This window comes from Tamandua tetradactyla, chromosome 14, assembly GCF_023851605.1.
Source record: "Tamandua tetradactyla isolate mTamTet1 chromosome 14, mTamTet1.pri, whole genome shotgun sequence".
Taxonomy (NCBI): Eukaryota; Metazoa; Chordata; class Mammalia; order Pilosa; family Myrmecophagidae; genus Tamandua; species Tamandua tetradactyla.
In genome coordinates this window covers 38,702,079-38,719,079 of record NC_135340.1, presented here as the reverse complement: position 1 = coordinate 38,719,079, position 17,001 = coordinate 38,702,079, and the positions used below count along the sequence as shown (strand labels likewise).

Below are 17,001 nucleotides of genomic sequence, written 5' to 3'. Positions count from 1 at the left end.
TTCAAAGTTATTACTGTAAAGGCATTTCTTGAATCTTTCATCTTATCCTTGAGATTTTATTTATCATATCTATATATTATTTTCCCTCTTTCTCTTTTTAACCTTTAACTTATCTTTATGGTCACTCTTCAGTTGTGTGCCCTCCTCCAAACCTCCCTCTGCTGTCTTTTTTTTTTCAGCTGACAGAATTCCCTTTAGTATTTCTTATAGGGCTGGTCTCTTGTTGACAAATTTTCTCAGCTTTTGTGAAAATTTTAATCTCACCCTCACTTTGGAGGGACAATTTGGCTGGATACAGAATTTTTGGCTGGGAGTCTTTCTCTTTCAGATCTTAGATATATCATACACTGCCTTCTTGTCTCCATGGTGCCTGATCAGTAGTAAGAATTCAGTCTTATGTGGTTTCCTTTATATGTAGTAGATCTCTTTTCTCTTGTCTTTTTCAGGATTTCCTGCTTCTCTTCAACATTTGACAGATTGATTAATATGTGCCTTGGAGTAGAATTCAATTTATCATAGAACTGTTAATAATAGGAAAAATTGAGAACTGTGTACTCACTCTCAGGTAGGCTGAGTACACAGTTTGATATCACAAATCATGTTAATTTGTACAGGTAGATATTTTCATGGTAAGGGGAACAAAGGACCTAATATATATTGAAAAACAAACATAGGCTAAGCCAGTCTTGAAGTTATTCACCTTTTGTATTTCTTCTAGCTTTACAACAATCCTATGTGGCATATACCATTATTTCCCCCAATTTAGAGATTCAAAAACTGACCCACAGGAAATTTAATTTGCCTAAGATCATAGCACTAGGAATTATAAGAGACAGAATTCAAAATCTGCCAGTCTTACTCTGGAGCTTCATTACCCAAGTTATCCTATTTCGTAGGAATTTTAAAGTGGTGGAGATGAGGGGCAAAATTCTATGTTTAGAATATAGTGGTTGTACTGCAATACAGACATGAAATCCAAGGATGTACTGTAACTACAAATAATTGCATGCAATGTTTTTATGTGCTAAAGAGGATCTAAAGGACATAAGTATATTGAGTGGAATTGGATGAGTGGCTTGGCTTGGGTCATTTATTCTCACCAGCTCCTGACCTTATTTCCATTTCCATTTTACTTTACAGGAAAATGTCTGAACCAGGATCAGAAATTGGAAATCATGGAAGAAGGAAATAACTCAAGAGTGACTAAATTTGAATTGCATAGTCTGCCAGGTCCTCAAGAGCTTCAGCTTTTCTATTTTGCTTTTTTCATACTTTTCTACTTATCCATTGTTCTGGGGAACCTCCTCATTGTGGTCACAATCATCTCTGACCCTGTGCTACACACACCCATGTACTTTCTCCTCAGTAACCTCTCCCTCATTGACTTGTGTCTGTCCACTTTTTCCACCCCCAAAATGATTGCTGACTTCCTCATGGAGCACAAGACCATCTCTTTTGAGGGCTGCATGACCCAGATGTTCTTTCAACATGTCTTCGGTGGTGGAGAAATGATGCTGCTCATGGCCATGGCATATGATAGATATGTAGCCATATGTCGACCCCTGCACTATGCGGCCATCATGAGTGTACAGAAGTGCACAGGCCTTGTGGTGGGCTCCTGGGTCATTGGGGTTTTGCACTCAGGAAGTCAGCTGGTCTTCATAGTAAACCTCCCATTCTGTGGCCCCAACAAAGTGGACAGCTTTTTCTGTGACCTTCCCCTTGTTGTCAAACTTGCTTGCACTGACACATATGTCCTCCAGATTTTGTTGCTTTCCTACAGTATTGTAATGGCCGTGTGTTCCTTTGTGCTCTTGATGATCTCCTACTCGGTTATCCCAGTCACTGTGTGACGTCCTTCCTCAGCTGGCATGGCCAAGGCATGGGGCACGCTGACTGCCCATGTCACAGTGGTGATCCTCTTCTTTGGACCCTCCATTTTCATTTACTCCTGGCCTTCTGACAATTTCCCAGTAGATAAGGTGCTCTCAATATTCTATACTGTTTTCACCCCTCTCTTAAACCCCTTGATTTATGCATTAAGAAATAAGGAAGTAATATCAGCAATGCAAAAACTGAAGAGTCGACTGGTCAGTTCTTGACAGTCTCCCAGCTTTCCCTTGTGTTAAATAATAGCTCATAATAAAAGTCAGTTTGTGAAACCTCTTTAATGAATTACTGTTATGTTTGAAATACCATAGGGTACATTTTCTTTGTCTCTGTAACAGAAACAAACTAACTGAAATAATAGGAGAGTAGGACTCCTTATATTTTGATTTTGAAATTGCTATTATTTAATTAACAGTAAAATTAATTTAATAATAAATATTTCCTTTTCCTATAAAAATGTATGTTTCTATCAAATTCATTCTTCTGCTCACCATGAAAAAATATAAAGATGTACAAAGATCTAATGTAAGAAACAAATGATATTTGAAATTATTGGAACAGTATTTAATTTAAAGATATATATATATGAGATAGTCATCTCATTTGATATCACAAATTAGGGGTAGGGATTATTTTAAATTTTACTGACAATCATATTTTTTAACCATTCTCACTATATTTCAGTTGCAGAATAAATCTGATTACAGATCCAAACTTCCCCTTCTTCCTCCTTTGTTAATGTACAAACATTCCTACTTATAACCTTTACTATTTAAATTATTTCTATATGAACAAAGGAACTAAATACATTAGATAATTTTTCCCTATATAGGAATAGTATTTCTTGCATCCAAATCTTCACTACAAACTATACATGTTTAGGGATGAAATAGTGAATACATTTATTTCCCAACCCATTATTTGAGCTCAGAAACAAAGTGGAGTTGTATTTTCTATTACCTATGCTATATATAACAGACCCTGTGTCCACAATTAATGTTCTTTTGTCTGAGTGTTATTAAATAGAAGTTTCTTGTTGCCATTCAATGTTAAGGCTTCAATGACTGCAATAACAGCTATCTCTCCAATTAGAAATAGAAATTTTCACCAAAACTGCTAGCTATATGCCTTTGCTATGCCTGTGCCTGTGCCATGCCTATCTCCAGACCATGGTTTCTAATCTACAACAATCTTTAAAACATAGTTGAGAATACACATTTTTCAATGTTCTTGAAAAGTATAAGAATATTCCTTTGGATTTTCAAAGAAGTCTATATTTTTGCATCTTAATTTAATAGTTAATAAATACTCTTAGTCTACTTCCTGCTTTATCAATCAGGATGCTAATTAAGTGGGTTGGCCACATTGACAATCAGCAAGTCAAAAATATGAGACAAGTATCTTCATCTCCTGAATTCTAGTGTTTGAGAGAGAATGCCTTACCATAAATCCCAGTTATCCATTTGAAATAGAGTGTGTGGAAGAAATGGTAGCATGGAATAGTAATTTAGTACTAATTATGTTTTCCTCTTCATACTGTCACTATTCTGCAATGTCTATTGATTCTTCTCTGAAATATGAAATTAAAAATAATCTAATATACAGCAGTGTCATGTTACTTATAATATAAAAACAAACTTATATTCAGTGATCACTATAGGGTTTAAAGATAGTGTCTTCATATAATATTTCATTTGATCTGTACATAATACCTGTGGATTAGGAAAAGATAATGCCTCTATTTCTGAAAATATTGAGATTAAGGTCATCTGAAACTCTTTCATCCACATATCTACACATTCTGGTGCAGTCTTTAAAATCAACAAATGACTTCATAGGGTTCTCTAGGAGGAGAAAGGTGTTGGGAAGTGATTTTAAGTAATGAAAATGATGGGTAATGCAAGGTCACTGGGGGAAATTTTGCCTGTGCAAGAGTGTGGGATAGAAATAGATACTTTATACCTGGAACCCACAAAGCCCATTTCCCCAGTGAAGGTGAAGAAGAACGTCCTTAGGAGCACAAAGGAAAGAAAAAAAAATTTACCCACAGGCCTGGACTATGGCTCAAGAATTTATTTCCTCATGGATATTATACTTTTTTTTTTGGCATGGGCAGGCTTCAGGAATTGCAAGCAGAATTCTTACCTGCCACTGAACCAACATTGCCCACCCCTCCTCATGGATATTATAATGATGAGATTGCTCATGTAAAAGTTTGGATTTAAATTCATATTCTCTGCATAGTCAGAAGGATTTTAACCTGAAAATTTAATATGAAATATAAAATACATTTTATATATTTCATATTTAAATATTAAATATTATCCATATGAGGATCAAAGAAGGTCATGGACCCTTGGCAAAGGAAAGATGAAAACTTATCTAGAAAGGTCTCCTGGTTAACACTGGCCACATATGACTCCTTATGAAATTGAGTTCACTATCTAATCACAGAATGCAAAATGAGCTGATCCACAGTGTACAAGAGTCATATAACCAAACAGGAAAGTAGAGGAAAAAGAATATTAAAAGACATAGTAGGCAAATATCAATCAAAGAAAGTAAAAATACAAATTCAGCAGCACATGAAAAGGATTATACTCTGTGTTCAACTCAGATTTATCTCAGGAATGCAGTGGTTCAAAATATAAAAATATATCAATGTAATTTGCTACATTAACATAATGCAAGCAAAATAACTGATATGGACAATTGATAACAGAAGAAGCATTTGTCAAAATCTGACATCCATTCAGAATAAAATCCCTTAACAAACAAAGAATACGAAGGAACACCCTCAACATGGAAACACTACAGCTGACATTGTTCTCGACTGTGAAAGACTGATCTTCCCTCTAAGATCAGGACCAAAACAATGAGATGTGTTATTTACACTTTAATTCATATTGCACTGGGACTTATAGTCAGGGTAAATCAGCAAGAAAAAGAAATTAGAGGCTTCCAAACTGGAAAAGAAGATGTAAAACTGTCCCTACTCATAGATGACATAACTTTATGTATTAAAAGTCCTAATGATGCACACACAATTAAAGTTAAAGTTATAGGCCACAAGAACAATGCACAAAAACAATTGAATTTTTGTCCGATAGCAATAGCAACCCAAAAGGAAATTAGAGACATTTCCATTTGCTCTAGCATCCACAAGAACAAAATATCTAGGAGTAAATTTAACCAAGTGTATGAAAGACATACAATGAAAACTACAACACATTGTCAAAGAAATAAAGAAGACCTAAATAAATGGAAAGAGATCCCATGTTCATGAATTGTAAAATATTGTTAAGATGACAATTTGCATATAATCTATGGATTACATGCAAATTGGATCAGTTTTTGCTAAAATGGAGAAGCCAATTCTCAAAGAGTCAATTAGTATAAAAAAGAACAACAGAAGTGGAAGACTAACTTCTTTTGACTTCAAAACTTACTAAAACTACAGTAATCAAAACAACATGGGTTCATTGTAGGCTCAACAAACAGTGCTGGGAAAACTGGATATCTATCTATAAAATAATGGAGTTGGATCCTTATGCCACAGCATATCTAAAATAAGCACAAAATAGATCAAGCACCCAAGCATAAGAACTAAAGCCATAAAAGTCTTAGAAGAAATCGTCAGGGTCATTAAGTTAAAATTCATGACCTTAGATTTGGCAATGATTTCTTAGATATGACACCAAAACACAAGCAATAGAATAGAAAAAAATCAACAAAGTGTAAAGACAACAAACAGAGCGGGAGAAAATTGTTGCAAATCATATATCTGACAAAGGTATAGTATCCTGAATCTATTAAGAACTGTGAAAACTCAACACAGAAACCAAACAATTCAATGTAAGATATCAATATTACCCAAGCAATCTAGGGATTACATGCAAGCTGGATTGATTTTTGCTAAAATGGAAAAGCGAAAAGGACTTGAATAAATATTTCCCAAAAGATCAATAAATGGCCAATAAACACATGAAAATATGCTCCATATCATTAGTCAGTATGAAAATGTAAGTCCTAATGAAATACAACTTCTTACCTACTATTATTGTTACAATGAAAACATACAGAAAATAACAAATGTAGGCAAGGATATGGAGAAACTGACACCCTTGACCATTACTGGCAGGAATGTAAAATGATGCAGCCATTGTGGAAAACAGATATATGGTTCCTCAAAAAGTTAAACATAGAATACCACCTGATAAAGCAATTCCACTCCTAGGTATATATCCAGAATATTTTAACACAGGCACTCAAAGAAATGCTTTTACACATACTGTTCACATCAGCCTTATCCATAGTAGTCAAAAGATCAAAACAATTGGAATGACCAAGAATTTAACAAAATTTAATGCCCACTCATGATAACAATACTAATAAAATTAGAAATATAAGGGAATATTCTCAAACTTTTAGGGTGTCTGAAAAAATCCATAACTATTATGGATTACAAAACCTGAATGCTTGACCCCTAAGATTAGAAACAAAGCATGGCTGAATGATTCCTTAGTATTTTTCAAAATACTTGTGGAAGTTTTAGTCAGTGCAATAAGACAAGCAAAGTAAATAAATGGGCATAAATTCATGAATGGAAAATGCAAAAAAAATTGTCTCTATTTGAAATTATATAATTGTCTATGTAGGAAACTGCCCATATCTACAAAAATCCCTTCTAAAACTACAGAGTTAACCAAGGTCACAGAATACAAAATAAGCATAAAAATATGAATTGTGTTTCTATTTTCTTGCAAGGAGAATGTAACTATTGATATTAAAACACAACTTATTACTAATTGCTCAAAAATGAAATCCTTGGGTATAAATCTAATTCATCTACATGACTTAGGTGCTAAAAGAAAATAAATGGAGAGGCATTCCAAGTTCATGGATTAGAAGTTTCAACATAGTAATTTTGTCAAGTATCAAGAAGTAATGGTCAATTATTTAAAAATGATAAATATGTTAATATATCCTTATCAAAAGAGCAGCAATATTTTTTATTTATAGCAAAGATAATTCAAAATTTATATGGAAACACAAATTAACTAGAATAACTAAAACAATTTTGAAAAAGAAGGATAAAGTGGTTTATTTCAACCCTTATTGTAGAACACCAATTAACAATACTGTGTATTATGATGAATGAAGAGACTAGAGTATCCAGAACTAAGCCAACATCAAGATACTCAACTTCTTTTTGGCATAAGAACAGAAACAATTCAAAGGAAGATAGCCTTTCCAATAGGCTGTGTAGAAACAATTTGACAGCCATAAAGGCAAAGAAAAGGAGAGACAATTTTGATTACCTCACACATTATTTTAAAATATAACTCAAAGAAGATTGAAAATTTAATTGTAAAACATAAAAGTATGAAAATTTAGAAAAAAACATAAGATACATTTGAGATCTAGGAGTAGCCAAAGAGTTCTTATACCTACTACCAAAAACACAATCCACAAAAGGAAATATTAATAAATTGGACTTCATTGAAATAAAAAAAATATTTACTCTGCAATAGGCCCCATTAATAGGATGAAAATATAAGCTGCAAAGTTGGATTTTTTTTTCCCGCATGGGCAGCTTCCAGGAATTGAACCCGGGCCTCTGGCATGGCAGGTGATGGAAAAAAAATTTTAACTGCATATTCAGCAAAGCACTAATATCTATAATATATAAAGAACTCTCAAAACAAAAAAGTAAAAAATAAAAACAATCCAATTATAAAATGGGCAAAGAAATGTCACCAAAGACAATACAATATTCAGATAGAAAATAAGTTGTTTAACAGCATTAGCCATTAGAGAAATGCAAATTAAACCCAAATATGTTTTTAGTTCACATGTCTCAGAATGACCAAAATAAAAAATGATAAAAATTAAGTGGTATCATATTGAGAGTTTAATTTTGGATTTTAAAGGTTCACTGCAAGGGGCACAGTTGATTCTTTCAAGGTAGGGCAGGACTAGGAAGAGCAATTCAGAATAATATTACTTCCTAAAATATACCTTACAAAGTTAAAAATGTTTATAAAGCTAAAATTCATTCAAAAAGATGTCATAATTTCACAGTAAATGAGAGCAGCGGTGTGCCTTTAATTACAGTTATTTGCAAATACAAGTCAATAAATGTTAATCAAAAATCTAATATCAATCAACAGAAAACCATCAAAGAAGTTCAGCTTTTCTTGTATCCCAATTTGGTTTTTTCCTCTTTCTCACCTTTATTTGAAAAAGTCTTAATATATATATATATATTTAGTTTCTAATATAAGAAATGTCTGACTTCTTTCACTGAGCTTAACGTGTTCAAGATTCATCCATATTGTAGCATGTATCAATACTCCATTCTATTTTGAGGCTGAAAATATTCCATTTATGTGGATGCACAAAATTTCATTTATCCATTCAATTTATGGGCATTTGTTTAATTTCCTCCTTTTTGTTATTGTATATAGTGCAGCTATGTACATCATGTACAGGTTTTTGAGAAATGCCCACATATTGTGTAATGCCGTCTATGGGAAGTGTCCAGCAAAAGTAAACCCATAGAAACAGAAAGCAGATTGGTTATTTCCAGGAGCTGGGCAAAGAGTTACAGAGAGCAACTGATGAACCAGTAAAGGATGTTGTACTGGAGGTAGAGGTGATGGTTACACAACATTGTGAATATACTAACTGACACCGATGTTGTATATATTTGACTACAATAAAAAACAAATGAAAAAATGTCCAAATACATATAAAGAAAAAAATTAATCACATCACCCTCTTCCAGTCACATGCCCACAGTAAAGCTAAATGCTTTACAGTCTTGTCTGTTACCTCTTATGCTCTTATATAGAATGCTTTGTTATTACATGATTTTACATAATTAAGAACTTATACTATACATTACTTGTCAATTTGCTTATCATTTGATGATACATTATGGACAAATTTTAGATTAGTATAGTCAGATAAAACTAATGTTTTTTGTGACAGTTGCATATATTTTATAGCATGGATATCAGATCCTTTTTTTTTATTGGCATGGTCAGGCACCGGGAGTCGAACCCAGGTCTCCAGTGTGGCAGATGAGAACTCTGCCTACTGAGTCACTGTGGTCCACCCGGCTATTGATATCTTTTTAAATCAGCTGTGCTGTGGAAAAAATTGCAAACAATATAATTCACCAATTTTAAGTGTATAATTGAATTAGTTTTGATAAATACATACAGTAGTGTAACTGCCACCACAATCGTGATCTACAATATTTCCATCATCCCAAAACATTTCCTTGTACTCCTTTTCCATAAATTCCCTCAGCTTCAACTCTAGACTCTGGAAACTGTTATCTGCTTTCTGTCAGTACATTTTTTTTTCCATTTGAAGACTACAGATAACTTGATTCATATAGTACGTAGTCTTTTGTGTCTGGTTACATTCATTTACCCTAGTAGTTCTCAATTTAGGATTATTTTACATCCATGGAATACTTGGCAATGCTTGGGGACATTTTTTATTTTCATGACTCAGGCAGTGAGGTGTTGTTAGCATGCAGTGGGCAAGGGCCAAAGATGCTGCATAACATTTTACAATGTGCAAGAAAACTCCTACAACAAAGATTTATCTAGTGCAAGATATCAATAGTGTGGAGAATGAGAAACCCTAATTAGCATAAAACTTTGAGATTCACCTTTGATGTGTCATCTATAAGTACGTTGTTCTTTGTAATAGCTGATTAATATTTATTATGTGAATATGCAACAAATTATTGATGGACAATTGTTTTTGTTTTCACTTTCTTTACTTTTGAACTATCATGAATAAGGTTACTATGAATTTTCACAGTGCTTTGTGTGGACCTATGCTTTCATTCACTTTAGAGAAATACCTAAGAATATTATTACTGGGCTATATCATAATCATATGTTACACCTTTTATGAAATTTCCAAGCTGCTTGACAAAATACATTCCCACCAGCAAAGTATAAGATCTTCTGTTGAAGACTGCTATATTCTGGATATTCCAGTAAGTAGTGCAGTTTTTCAATTTCCTATCTGTACCCTTTATTTTCCTATGGGCAGGCACCAAGAATTGAACCTGGATCTCTGACATAGCAGGTGAGAACTCTGCCTTTTGAGCCACTGTGGCCCGCTCTAAGTATCCTTTTAAAGAGCAGAAATTTTAAATTTTGATTTGTTTCAAGTTATCAATTTTTAAATGTTTTTTCTTGTTTGTTTTTTTCTTAGAAAATTTTGCCTGACTCTAGGTTTTAAAGACATTCTCCCATGTTTTCTTCTATGACTTTGATAGTTTTAGCTATTGTATTTATGTTCATGTACATTTCAAATTATGTGAGGCAAGAGTTAAGATTATTTTTATCCATCTGCATATGTATGCATATGTATATTGTATATACATATATATGTATGTATCATATTTATCTATTTCTATAGAGGAACAGCATATGTGTATTTAATTGTATCGATGCCATTTATTTAAAAGTCTACTCGTTCCCATTGAACCATTTTATCAGCTCTGTTGAAAGGTAGTTACAACATTTATGTGGACTTTCCATTCCTTACATTAGTCCATTTGTCTAACCTTAGACCAACACAATACTATACTGATTGCAACAGTTACATATTAACTGTTGAAAGTAAACAGTATGAGACTTATAAATTTGTTCTTTTATCAAATTTTTTTAACAATTTTAGGTCATTTGAAAGTCCATACAGATTTTATAATTAATTTATTTCTAAAAGAAATGCCTAATGGGATATCGATTACCATGATGTTCAGTGGACAGACAGTTAGGAGATAAATGACATCCAACAATATTGTGTCTTCCAAGTATGGTCTCTCTCTTTCTCTTTCTCTCTCTCCTTAATTCATCCTGGGACCCAGGCAGATGGAAAAGTTCAATGTTGGAATCACATTACATTGGGCAAAGCAAGTCACACATTTGTGGTTGTGGTAAATAAACTGGGAGTAATACTCCTTACACACCAAGAAAGGATCCCTGAAAGTTGGGTCTTGTAGAAAAAGAAAGGAAATTTTGACCAAAGAAGCATACTCTAACACATAGACTTCTACTGGATAATAATAATATTGTTATTATTCAATATATGCAAGTATTTGTAGTGATAGTTAGAATTTCCATTTTATTAATCACAACCACGTTCAAATTGCTAGAATCTTAGTCAGGATTGTCTTTTTATACCTATTTCATCAAATAATACCTTGATATGATTACCTTGTTCTCCAAACCATCTGGATATATCTTTTAAAAATATTGCTGTCAAATTACCATCACCCTATCTAGGATCTTACAATGGTTCCTAGTTGTCTTTTACATCAAATTAAATATTTTAGAATGACATTCCTGTTCTTCCAAACTGATAGCTGAATATATCCACATGAAATCATTATTTTTTGGTAATCTGCAAAGTTACATATAACATTCATTCAACAATACTTCTTAAACCTCAGCCCCTATGCTTTTGCTGCTCTTCTTCTCCCCCACCCCTACACATTTATTTTTTTCTACCAATCAAAATTTTAATTTTCTTCCTAGGTAAGGTTCATGACAGATCTCATGTGAGAAAATGTCCTTGATTAACTTCAGTACATTATATGTTTTCCTTTTTCTAAAGTCCATAACACTCAACAATCTCTGAAAATTGGCTGAGCACTAGTATTTCTCACCACTTATTTTATTAATGGATGTCTAATATTTCCAAAGAAACTATGAATTTCTTGAAGTGCAGCAGCATATTTATCGATTTTATTGTCCACTGTCTCTTGTACAGAGTTCTGTAATCAAGAAGGCTTACTAAAATTTGTTGATTTGATATTTCCAGCTGCTTATTGAAGTGACAATTTCCATTCCCTCAATATCTCAGGTCCAGATGAAAATTATCCTTTTAAATTCCCATAAGCCTCTTGAAACATCTTCCCTTAGAGAACTCAAAAATACCATCTTTGTTGTTTAACAAATCCCATCGCAAGATTATTTCTTGGTCAATTCCCAAGACCCTACATCTATTTTATACAAAGCTGCTAAACAGCTAATGATGCAACTAGGTCATATATTTATATTTAAAATGATCTCTTATATGCTCTGGCAGAAACCTACTTCACACTATTAGCTCTCTCAAGCCTTGATTCTATTATAGATGTGGTAAGAGAGGACTTTTCCAATGATTTTCATGGAAATGAATTTAAATGTCTTTCCCACTCTGATCTAACAGCTGTTCCACAAAGGTGAGATCCAAACAGGGATGGAAATAATAGATTTATCTTTGAGCTGAGGGCCATTCCAATAAAATTGATGGGATATATACTTTAGGAGATAAGGGCAAAATTCTAAATCATAGAACTGTAATATTTATAGGAAGATATTTAGAGAAGTAAAGCCTCATATATAAAAGATAAAAAAATTGAGACCAAAGGGTCAAATGCCTCTTCTCAAACTTACAGATATAGTTTGCAGTCAACCTTGATAATAATTCAGTCTTCTTCCACTGAGTAAGTATCAAAAAACTGAATTTACAATGTTTTCTGCTAGGTTTCAACCACAGAACTCATTTAATATGTGCATAAATATCCAGTTCTACAAAAGTTCTACCACTGTTCATTGACACCTTTCTTAAGAGCCCATGCTACTTACATGTGAAATAATTTTTATGATGTTTATGTGCTCTTTCAGTAAAGATATCTTTGTGAATACATTTTAAATTACTATACACACACACACTCACATACACAAGTACACATACTCTTAATTCAATATAAGTACATGCTTACTAAATGTTAGCTATTATCTTCAGGGTCATATAGACAAATGGATGAAAAAGTAGATAGGCATATACATTCAGGATGCTATAATACCATTTTGTTGCCTTTTAGTACTACAAAGGAAAGTGTATTATCATCTGTATTCCTTATATGGCCTTTTCCTACAATCTCTAACACCTATAATTCCCTTTTAAACTAATTATGCCAAATGAGAAAGATGAAAAGAATAGGAGAGAAAAATTTTAATATAGGAAACTAAATCTATGAATACATGTTGCTAGAACATCTCAACAAGAAGCAAAATGTTTCTAATAAGTTATTAGTTTGTGGTCATGATGTACAAAATTGGATGTGATTTTTGGTCTCTTTACAATGCCTTCTCTCCCTATAAATTACCACATTTACTAACAGTTCTTTTTTTATATATATATGGGCAGGCACCAGGAATCGAATCTGGATCCTCGGGCTTGGCAGGCAAGTGTTCTTACCTGCTGAGCCACCGTGGCCCACCCCTAACAGTTCTTGATTTTAACAGAGGCATTCTTAGGAATATTATACAGTTTACTATGGGTAAGTCATTCAGTGACTTGGTTTGAAATTTACGTAATGCCATAAATTCTTCTTAAGTAGAATATAAACTAAGATTAAAATTTCATTTTGTTGTTTTCTATTTTATTTAGTACTTTGGTTCTATTATAGTGAGGTACTTAACAAGAAACTTCATATGCTTGGTAAGGAAAGCAACCTCAACTTAAAATCCATCTTTAAGCTTTGATGCAAAGACATTTCATTAATAACTTAAATATTATTTAGTAACAGTGTTGGATTAATCAAAATCATGTTCTTACTTACTTAATTGTGGAATATTATTTGCACATAATTGTAGCAAAAATGGAATACTATGTTATCCACATGCCATAAAAAAGAAACTAGGTCGTTCATCTTTCTTAAAAACTACTCTGAACAGAGTGGGCCATGGTGGCTCAGCAGGCAAGAATGCTCTCCTGCCATGCCAGAGGACCCGGGTTCATTTCCCAGTGCCTACCCATGTAAAAACAAACAAATAAATAAATAAATAACTACTCTGAACACTCATGAAATTTTTCATGAAATAAGCTGTTCAGAGGAAACATATTGCTAGTGTTTTCAGATCTGTAACTTGGAATGGCAAATATAACATTGTCTTGCAAACCACTAACAATTGAATTAAAATATGGCTTCACTTCAAATGGAATGATTCCCAAACAGATGTGAAATAATACATACTTAAACAACTGTCTGATCATAGCATGGATGTAGTGTGGTGATCTTGATATTTATATGATTGTTCTAGTAAACAGTCAGGAAACAATTGCTTGAGATGATATTTCAAATTCAAGTTTCATTTGTTGAAGTCCCTGCCTTCCATACAACAGATGGCAACATAATGGGTTAAAACCAGACTATCACTCATTCTGCTTTCAGAAAGATAGATTCTTGGAAATGTCTAATCTTTTCCTTCCATACTATCACATTTTCTCTTTTCTTTTTCTTTGGGACAGACTTCCACCTACCAAGCAAAACAATGGTTGTGGCCAATAAATCAACTATGACTGAGTTTGTTTTGCTAGGTCTCTCTGATTCCTGGGAGCTACAGACATTTTTCTTCATGATCTTTGCATTGTTTTTTGCGGCAGCCCTGGTGGGGAATAGTGTGATAGTCATCACAGTTATAGCTGACTCTCACCTGCACTGCCCTATGTATTTCCTGCTCACCAAACTTTCCATCATTGATTTGTCTCTTGCTTCCTTTGCCACTCCCAAGATGATTACAGACTATCTCACTGGGCATGAAACCATCTCTTTTGATGGCTGCATAACCCAGATTTTTTTCTACAACTTTTTACTGGTACTGAGATTATTTTTCTCATGACTATGTCCTTTGACACGTACATTGCAATATGCAAGCCCCTCCGCTATGCTTCAATCATAAGCTCCCACATGTGTATAGCATTTGTGGTAGTTGCCTGGGCTGTGGGAGTGATGCATTCAATGATTCAGGTCATATTTGCCCTCACATTACCATTCTGTGGTCCCAATGTTATAGACAGTTTTATCTGTGACCTTCCTGTGGTGTTCCAGTTGGCTTGTGTGGATACTTACGTGCTGGGCCTCTTTATGATTTCAATGAGTGGCATAATTGCCTTGTCCTGCTTTATCCTTTTATTCAATTCTTATGTTATTGTCCTGATTACTATCAAACATCATTATTCGAAGGGATCATCAAAGGCACTATCTACATGCACTGCTCATATCATTGTTGTCTTCATGTTCTTTGGGCCATGCATCTTCATCTACATGTGGCCACTAAACAGCTTTCTGGCAGACAAGATCATGACTGTGTTTTATACCATATTTACTCCCATTCTGAACCCAATAATCTATACCTTGAGGAATCAGGAAGTAAAGGCAGCAATAAGGAAACTGAAGAATAGGTTTCTATATTATAACAAGGCTTCCCCTTCTCATTATTTTTAGTTTTAACATCAAATTCTAATGACCTTCCAGCTTTAATTTCCTAGTCATTAAATGCCACAGTTTTTTCTTTACAAAGCAATGGTCATAATGCTGTGCTAAGATCTTGTTTTTGGACTTATCATACTGTAATTGCCAAGTATTTGTGATATCACAAGGTAAGTGCATTTGAAATAATTGCCATCTGTATTTTCAAAATACTTTTTAAATTCCAGAAGATCAAGCTGACAGAAACAATTTCTTCCAGAAGCAAAGGATATTTATAAAATGCCAGGCGTGACAATTACACTTGGAAGATTCAATATTAATACCCTATTAATTGGAAAAAAGGAAAAATGAATTAGAAGAGGAAGTATAAATAACAGGATAACTAAGAGGGAGCCACATTTACATAAGCCTAGAAACTGAGCAACTCAGAGTGTGACCTCTAAGTCATGACAAATAAGTCACATTTCTACAGCCTTAGAGGCTCCATCCTGCTGCAGGAGGTCAGTCTCTGACAGGCAAATATTTTTCTACATACATCTTTCAGCCACTCCTGCTGAAACTTTAAACCTATTTGTAATCTCTTTTATTAAAGAAAGCCCTAGATTATGTTTCATTACAAATGTTGATGGGGTCCAAAGAAATGATGCAAGTGGAGGAGTCTCAGTAACCAACTCTTAACTAATAAGCAGAGCAATTTAGCCATGTTAAATCCCGATAATGCAGAATGTGTACAGAGACTACAGAATTCTGCAAATCAGGAAGCATTATGAAATGAGGTGTAAATCAGCACCCTTTGTTTTGAATGTGCACAGTGGCAGTTTACTGCTTGGGAAATTAAAACTAGAATTAAATTAAAAGGTACTATTTATAATGTATTAATTTGTGGAGAGCTTATGCTTTCTTTTTAAAGCATTACATTGCTTTAGATTTTGGTAAAATTCATTTTCCTTTTAATATATAGACAAAAAAATTTAAATGTGTGCTTAATAACACAATGCCAATTTAATAAGCATAAGTTTATGTATAGACTTTTTTTTACTGTTTTAAAGATTTTTAGGTTTAATATTAGATTTAAAGTAGGCAATGTATCATTACTACATGCTGGTACATACAAGAAATTCAAGAATTGTAGGTCATGTTAAATAATTCTCTAAGGTGCTATGTTTTAAGTAAATAATCTTCCTTAAATGATGGAAAACATTAAAGAATTAAGTGTTATTTGTAATTTCTTAAATGATGCTTATGAAATATTGTAAGAATTTGAGAATTTTGCCACGCAAAGGAGGACTCCAAGAGATGTTCTCTCATGCAACACGCAAGGGGTTTATTTTCCACACATGTGTGGGGCTCGCTGAACACGCAGGAACAGAGAGCCCCGAACTTAAGTCTGCAAAAGCTTTTTAAAGGGTAAGATGAGGGGGGTGGGGGTTGAGCATGGGTCACAGGTGCTGTTTTGCAAAAAAGCAGATAAGAACAGTTTTACAATAAGCATTTCTTAACAGTTTTACAACAAGTAACCTTGGCGCCAGGATTGTTTATCTTCAGCCTGATGGGGCCCATAATTCTTTTCTTTATAATTCTTAACTCACACTAAATGCATAGCCGTGAATATAAAATGACACAAATGCTTTTGCTGGATATTTCAGAAGCTAAAATATATGTAAATAGCTAAATTAAGCAGGAAAAATTAGCTACTGTTAAGCTTTATAAAATTCCCTTTTACAATATGTGCCTAGTACATGATCCAACTTGTAATAACAAGAAAGACATGTTGCAACCTCAGTTTCAAATACCAAGATGTATTCTTTTCT

At 33.5% G+C, this 17,001-nt stretch overlaps 1 protein-coding gene and 1 pseudogene across 1 annotated transcript; both read left to right on the top strand.

The window, feature by feature from the left end:
* The first annotated feature begins 1,175 nt into the window (after positions 1–1,175).
* On the top strand, positions 1,176–2,102 carry LOC143654961 (olfactory receptor 4K3-like; annotated as a pseudogene).
* A 12,150-nt stretch (positions 2,103–14,252) lies between these two features.
* Positions 14,253–15,205, top strand: LOC143654960 (olfactory receptor 4K2-like). The gene is given in 2 exon segments (XM_077126562.1): positions 14,253–14,550; positions 14,553–15,205. Coding segments are annotated over 2 exon segments (951 nt in total).
* The last annotated feature ends 1,796 nt before the right edge of the window (positions 15,206–17,001 follow it).